The 7,753-nt window shown below is 33.9% G+C and overlaps 1 protein-coding gene across 7 annotated transcripts in view; it reads left to right on the forward strand.

The window, feature by feature from the left end:
• Positions 1-7,243, forward strand: part of RIC-3 (RIC3 acetylcholine receptor chaperone) — an 83,738-nt gene extending 76,495 nt beyond the window's left edge. For all 7 annotated transcript variants that reach the window (XM_083132660.1, XM_083132693.1, XM_083132670.1 and 4 more), the window contains 2 exons: positions 751-854; positions 4,309-7,243. In XM_083132660.1, coding sequence (XP_082988786.1) covers positions 751-854; positions 4,309-4,437 — 233 coding nt within the window. In that variant the 3' untranslated portion in view covers positions 4,438-7,243. The remainder of the gene's footprint in view (positions 1-750; positions 855-4,308) is intronic.
• The last annotated feature ends 510 nt before the right edge of the window (positions 7,244-7,753 follow it).

Raw genomic sequence — 7,753 nt, forward strand, 5'->3', positions numbered from 1 at the left:
ATCAAATGTAAACTGAACAGGGGCTACAGAACGAAATCAACAAGGTTTATTTCAAATGTAATATCCAAAGTTACACAAGCACTTGTCCCATTGTTTCACCAAGTGGTGAATACTCTGCTCGTAGAACTCCTTTGGCTGAGAATGGAACCAGTTGCGAACAGTGTCCACGACTTCATTGTCCAAGTGGAAGCACCGACCCTTCAACCCTTCAATGCCTTTTTCAACGGACCAAAGATATGGAAGTCGCATGGTGATAGATCAGAGCTATACGGTGGGTGTTCCAACGCTGTACACCCAAACATCGCCAACGTGTTCTTTGTAACAGCTGGTGTATGTGGCCACGCGTTGTCATTCAGCAAAATCACTCCCGAGGACAACAGGCTGGGCCCTTTGGCCTTGATTGCTGCTGCCCAAGTGCCTACACATGTCACGTGCTCACACATGACTATCTAGGGTGAGTCCATTATGCAGTAGGGGTTTCCTTCCTTACTTCCCGCTCTACACAGGTTTGTCGCCACACACATTCATAAATAACCTGTTCCGTTTTCATTTGATCCACCCTAATAGTATCATTTTACTGAAATTTCACAAGTAATTGTAATCGTAAGACATTACTTTCCAAAGTAATAATTGTTAATTTACTTTCATGTTAAAAACATTTATTGGATTTTTTCTTCTTAATTTCATAATTAAAATGCATATGAATTGTTCATTATTTATATGAGTTGTTCATTATTTGTATTAATGTAGCGAGTGGAGCTGCTGAAGCTACTAATGCAACTGGTGCGGAAGAAACGTCTGCAGATATATCGGTTATGGAATCCTTTGGAGACTTTGAGGATCCAGAAGATAGGGTGAGTCATATTTAAGCAGAATGAATGATAGTAATAATAATTATTATAATGATGGACTTATTATATTGGTACCAACTAGAACTAGAGCCATTGTTACCAAATGTTTTGACATTTCTGTATTTTTATTTCCAGAAACAACTGTGCTTGTTTTAATGTTCATCTGAAAACTTACATTTTTCTTTCGAGATTTTAATTATGTAATTTAACTATGAAAACACAACAATGGAACACCTTATGCTAGGTACTGCAACCAGATAGTCCTGCATCTTTGTATAAAAAAATAACTTTTTTGTCCAAGTCACATCAGTCTTTCTACAAGTCTACAAATAAAAATGCTATTTCGTTAGTCAGGTACCCCCCACTATCACGATCCCCACCCATCTGCTAGAATATCTGGCTTTTTGAAAATAGCAATGGGTCACATGTAGATGTAATATACATACCAGGCCCAGTAGTTATGATGGTGTAGTGATATTTATTTTGTAAAAATAATGGGATTTAGTTGTGTATGCTGTATTTGCATTGACTTAAATCATATATTATTGACTCCTTTTAATGCTATTGAAAATATGGTGTAATTTTATAAATTTGTTCCTCCTAGATGAAGTACACCATTAGCTTGGGAAAGGGGGGGAAACCTTCCCCCAGATGGAATTTCCAAGATTATTTCTTGTAGTTTCCTTATGTAATATAAGGTATATTTTTTAAAGGTTTGCTGCATGTTAGCATATGAGGGTTGATCAAAAAGTTTGTTGCATTAGGTTAACAGGATCCAATTATAACTTCCAAATGAATAGGAGTTTTGGAACATTTTTTTCTGCTATATACAATAGTATATAGATATATTCTGTCTATATATACAGAGTGAGTCACCTAAAATTACCACTGGAAATATTTTGTGAACTACAATAAATATTGAAAAACTACCTTCGCAGATTTAAAGGTATGAGAGGGGCTCATGAAATTAGTGGACACAATACATTCAACTACATAAAGGAAATATGGTTTTCAACACAAATTTAGTTGTTGTTTTTTTTTTAAATGGAAACCCCATTTTATTTTTACAACCTTTGTCAGAAAAGTTCCAAGACTGAGCTCGTAAAAAAATAAATATTCAACTTAGGAACTAATGGTCCTAGGTTTTGTCAAAATAGTCCCCTCGGCTATCTATACACAGCAGCTGGAGGTCATGGAAGCAAGCAGGGAAAGCTTCATCTAGGATGCTTCTCCGCACATCTGTCACAAAACTGTTTGGATTGCTACCAATATCTTCATGACGCTTCCCTTTCAGCGGTGTTTGCACACGGGGAGACAAAAAATAATCACACGGTAACTGGTCAGGTAAATATGGGAGATGTGGTAGACTGATCAAGCAGTATGTGGCATTGCATTGTCATGCAATAAGAACTACTGCCCAGATGCCCACAAATCAATACGGTGCCGCAGAATTGCTTGACGCAAATGTTTCAGGACATCAATATAAAGGTTTATGTTTATCATTTGTCCTTCAGGCAGATATTCATGGTGCACCAAACCTTTAGCATGAGAAAATGGGATCAACATTGTCTTTGGATCATCTTACACTGAATCTCTGCCCTTCCGAAACCTTTTGTGCCATTCAAAGATACGGCTTCTCTATAATGCCTTGTCACCAAATGCTTGCTGTATCATATTCCATGTTTCACTAGGGGTTTCCCAGCTTAACACAAAACTTAATGTTAATTCTCTGCTCGAAATGCACGTCCATCACGACACTTGTGTAACTTCCAACTAAATGTGCCAACAAGCCAAACAGTGGGCTGCTAAGCACAGTCCTGCCTCCTATTGTGTTTACATGGAAACATTTCCAAAGCCATTTCTATTCAGAACACATATCAGGTGACTGAATAACACCCATTTCTTGTGTTTGAATATTACAGGTAAAGAATATAAAAATCAGTCCTGGAACTTTTCTGACAAAGGTTGTAGCTCATTTGAAAGTACGGAAAAAATTATTAAGAATGGCGTTTGTTACATTGTAATACGTCAAGTAGTTCTCAAGTAATTATAACGCGAAGTTGAGTGTGAAAGCTCAATATATCACTATGTCTGTCGGTAGAGACGAGCGCAAATGTCGTCAGGCATACAGACTGCATGTTTGTGCTGCATTTTTCCTACACTTGCCATAGATAAGTATCATCCTGGCCTTTTCAGAGTTTGAAGAAACGTATGGTTAATCCATGTACTTCGTTACGCCCTTGCTTCATTTGATAAAAGTGATAAATCAGTTAGAAAGAAAGAGAGAAAAATGTACGAGCATAAGATGCAAATTTAAAAGTTGAAAACTTAAAGATTTGTCATGACCAAACGAGAGGAGTTGATTGTTCCAGTGTACTAAAAATTATCACGTAAATGAATGGACGCCAATTAAAATTAGAAAGATGTTAATGTACTACTCTTTATGTATGTTACTGATGGTGGAATGTTTAAAATTTATACTTTTTATTGTACAAATATTTGTTAATTCCGAAAGATGTATCAGAACCTTTTAGATAATTTGTCAAAGCTTACTCATGTATAAACTACACATTTTATTGTAACCTTCGGTTGGAACGTAACAACTTTCCTAAGCACAACACATAGTATGCAGAAGTGGAACATATTTGTTACGATACACAAATGGCGTCAAAAGAGGGATGTGCATGTTACAACACACGAATCAACTTGTGAGAATGTTTGTTTCAAGCGTCAACTTTGCGTTACAATTACTTGAGAACTACTTGACGTATTACAATGTAACAAACGTCATTCTCCATGATTTTTTTCCGTACTTTCAAATGAGCTGAAAATAAAATGGGGTTTCCATTAATAAAAACAGTTTGTGTTGAAAACCATATTTCCTTACATAGTTGAACGTATTGTGTCCACTAATTTCATGAGCCCCTCTCATACTTTTATATCTGCGAAAGCAGTTTTTCAATATTTATTGTTGTTCACGAAATATTTCCGGTGGTAATTTTAGGTGACTCACCCTGTATAGTACATTATTTATTTTTAAAATTGGAAAATAGCAATTTTTTTCTGATGTTTATAATGAGGTAAGTTCTCCAAGAGAGGGAGGGTGTTAGGGTGGCCCACGGTCTAATCTTAACATACCTGGCATAACACAATACTTTTGATACACAGCTGTTACTGTCACTATAAATCCTCATTAAATTATGTAAATGTGCATAATTATTATTAACTTGCTCTGAATTCATGAGTACAGTGCACCCATTTTATTACAACATATGGCTATGCAAGAGATTAGATGACTACCAGTTCAGAAAAACCTATGTAGTAATGAAAAAGTTTTCCTTATATCTGAAATTTTGGGTGGACCCCAGCCCTACATGTTTGCCAAATTCATTTATTTTCATGTGCACACACATGAACCAGCAGATATTAAATTCAATTAATATGTTTTGTTTTTCAGGACCTTATACCCCCTGAAGATCTACCAATCGACCAGCAAAATGCAGAGAACATCGAAGTTTTGAATGGCCACCTTAGCAATAATATAAGCACGGACACATCGCAAGGAACCCACCATCATCAAGACTGAGTCCCTTGGGGATAGCCAATTCTTGGTTGGCTACTCTGCGACACACTTAGTGGGCTTGTTTTTTAAGTAGCAGTGATGATGCTTATTCGCAATCATGCAAGCAATATGCCTCACTATATGTAGATCATTATGCATTTTTTGAAACATGTGATTTGGGTGTATGTGAAAAATGTATCATCCCAGAATTAGGTACAACATTTTTAATTTGCATTTTTTCTTTCTCAAAATCAACCTGAAACTGTTTCTTTGTTTTTAAGAAAATGTTTGGTACTACATAAAGGCAGTATTTGCAGTAATGGTCGGAGTTCGCTTCAATGATGCCTTGAACGTGCTAAATGTGTTTTCATTATAATTCATAGTGACATGTGGAAGGAGAGACATGTGGAAGGAATTGCAATATGTATTTAAGATCATACTTTGGTTGATTGTTTCAATCACTTAACTTAAAACAATAGTATTATTATTATTATTTGATGCCAAAGTAGAAATTACTGATTATCTAGTCAATTTTATGTATTCATATATTTATGGAGTATTTATTTCAGTAGAACTAATGGCAGTGTGATATCACAATGGTCATTCATCTCTCTAGAAGTTGTTGTTTTTTTGTTTTTTTTGGTGCTGCAACAATTATCAAGAATTGTGTAGCATTTTTTTATTATTGTTCTGAAGAATAAAACTATTTCTTAAAGCAGGAAAGGTTAATGATAAGAGAGAAATGCAAGATGTATAACGAAGTGTAATTAATCAAACTAACTGTTATTTTTCTCAGGTACCAGGTACCAGGTTGTCAGAATCAAAGAATGACAGTATTGATAGAAGCTCCACGGAAGAAAAATACTTTCAATCTCAAAAGGAATGAACACTTTCAATTTTCTATCATAACTTCTACTGAAATTGTTTATATGTTACAAAATAGATGACCAGTAATGTTTGTTTTCCAACTAAACTGTAGTAAGAAATGCACTTAGAAAATCACACAAATATAATAAGCCTATTGAAATTTTTCATTACTGTCATCAATGTTCACATGTGTATATACATAGCGTAGAAAGATTTTTAAACATTTTAATCACTAGAGCTTTCTACACAAAACAAAATGCCTAGTTCTAACTAAGCTTATGAAAATAGTATACTTGTTGTCACCATCTCTTAAGATGTACTTATTTAATAGTTTTAGGTGGTCTTAATGGTGTGATGACAGATATTCACTATTTCTCATAATTTAAGTATTTAAACAACTTGAATGAAGTAGAACAAAGAGAACATTTTTTAAAAAAAAAAAAATGTTATGTACTAGACTAATGCTTTGAGAAAGTAAACTCACACTAAAGTAACACGAATTAACCAGTATATCATCTGGTTTTGAAATATGTAATTTTGTTTTTCTTGTTTTACGGTTTTTTGTTATTGTTTTATTTTGATTTGTTGGTGTTTTCATTAAAGATCATAATATTTATGAAGAACAGTAATTTGCAGCTTTGGCAAATACTTAACATTATTATTAGCTAGTCTCAGAGATTTATCATAAATGAAAATGAATAATATAAAATAACTTCTGGCAGTGTTATGTTCATGTTATCTTTTGTTTCAAGTAAATGGCATATACCAAAACTTTAACAGTGGGCCATAGTGTAAGACAGGTCAGACTTTAAATGCACTAAGTCCAAATATTATGATGCATATTGTCATAAAATTGTGTCAAAACAAAATTAGAACTGTTATCTGAATTAACAGAGGAAAATATATACATAAAACTTTGATTTTATATAAAGCTTCTAGTGATAACTATTTTCAGATGTGCCAAAAAAAAATTAAAATGGGAAATGATATCTATTTTTTATACAGTTTTAATTATATTGGATATTACTGACAGAAAAATTACTTAAGGATTGGATAAAATATTTTATGCATCTTTACAACTGGCAGTTGGAGGTAAGCCTATGGATTGGAAGCTTAAGGCAAAATATTAACAATTTCTTGTTCATAAATGGCTGGAAAGTATTAATAGATGTCTTTAAGACATATTAAAAGACAAGTCGTGATCTCTCCAATAAGTCTAGAATATATATAAATATTAATTTTTGCTTGGAAATTGGATTTTAATTTCATATCATTTATTCTGCATGCACAGTGGTGTGTAAATGACAATCAGAATGGAAAAACAGACATTAAGAGAATTCAAGCTAATATATTGAAATGCAGACTATCATATTAAACAAACTGTTTTTGGGCACAAGACATGCCTAGCTTGAGTGCATTAACTTAAACACGAAAGGGCAAATAGGTCGAAATATACACAAAACTGATGGCTAATATTTTAGTATCAAAATAACACTCATTCCAAGAGTAAATTAGATTTTGATGTATCCAGCAATACAATTTCTTAAAACCATATTGGAAGTATTGGTATACTCTGGTAAGCAAAAGAAAAATTTAAAACTGCAGTGCGAGATTGAACATTATTCAGTGGAACATAATGGCTCAGATTAACATGTACATTAAGTTTCAGCGTAAAATTGCCTTTGAACAGTGTTTTTTTACATTAACATCAGAGCATTTATGTTCAAGTATTAATTGTTGCTGATTGAACAAAATGATGATTCTTTATTTTGTCCAATCCTTACCTGATTTTAGTTTTGCAAAATAAGTGCCAACATTTAAAATGTACAAATTTTATCATAATTGTGTCGCATATCTAGGTCATGTAAACTGTTCCTGCACAGTGCAGAACTGGTAACTGTTGTTGTTTAATACAGATGACTCGTACATTTGCAGAAGGTCAATAAAAATTGGTGTTGAAAAATCCTGTCTTTATTTAATGAAACTAAACATATGAAATAATTCAATTGCTATCCTCATAGGTGCCAACTCCATGGGGCTTGGGGGGGGGCTGTAGCCCCCAATTTTAACGATGTGGGGGCTGAGCCCCCCAAATAATTTTGCTTAAGAGGATCTAATGTATTATTTTGCTTCTCTTGTAAAGTTTACTCTGAATTGTGCCACATGAACTTAACTTTAAATACACATTTGAAATGTTCTAGAGCATCAACTTTGAGGGGGGCTATGACCAGAGACAGCAAAACACATGACTTATTACGATATATTAAGTATGTAATTATGAGTATTGTTAAAATTTTTACTAAAATGAGTTTCAAAAGACGATGTGCATGAACTAGGGTAGTGGGTAGGACGTTCGAGCTACAAATGGCTCTCACATGACATTCAGAACGAGATCATTGATATATTAGGGAGATCTGTTTTGCGCTCCGTGGTAGCAGATATTAAAAGTCGGGAATATTTTGCTATTATGGTT

The sequence above is a fragment of the Lepisma saccharinum genome, chromosome 1 (assembly GCF_977018435.1).
Source record: "Lepisma saccharinum chromosome 1, izLepSacc3.1, whole genome shotgun sequence".
In the NCBI taxonomy this organism is placed as follows: domain Eukaryota; kingdom Metazoa; phylum Arthropoda; class Insecta; order Zygentoma; family Lepismatidae; genus Lepisma; species Lepisma saccharinum.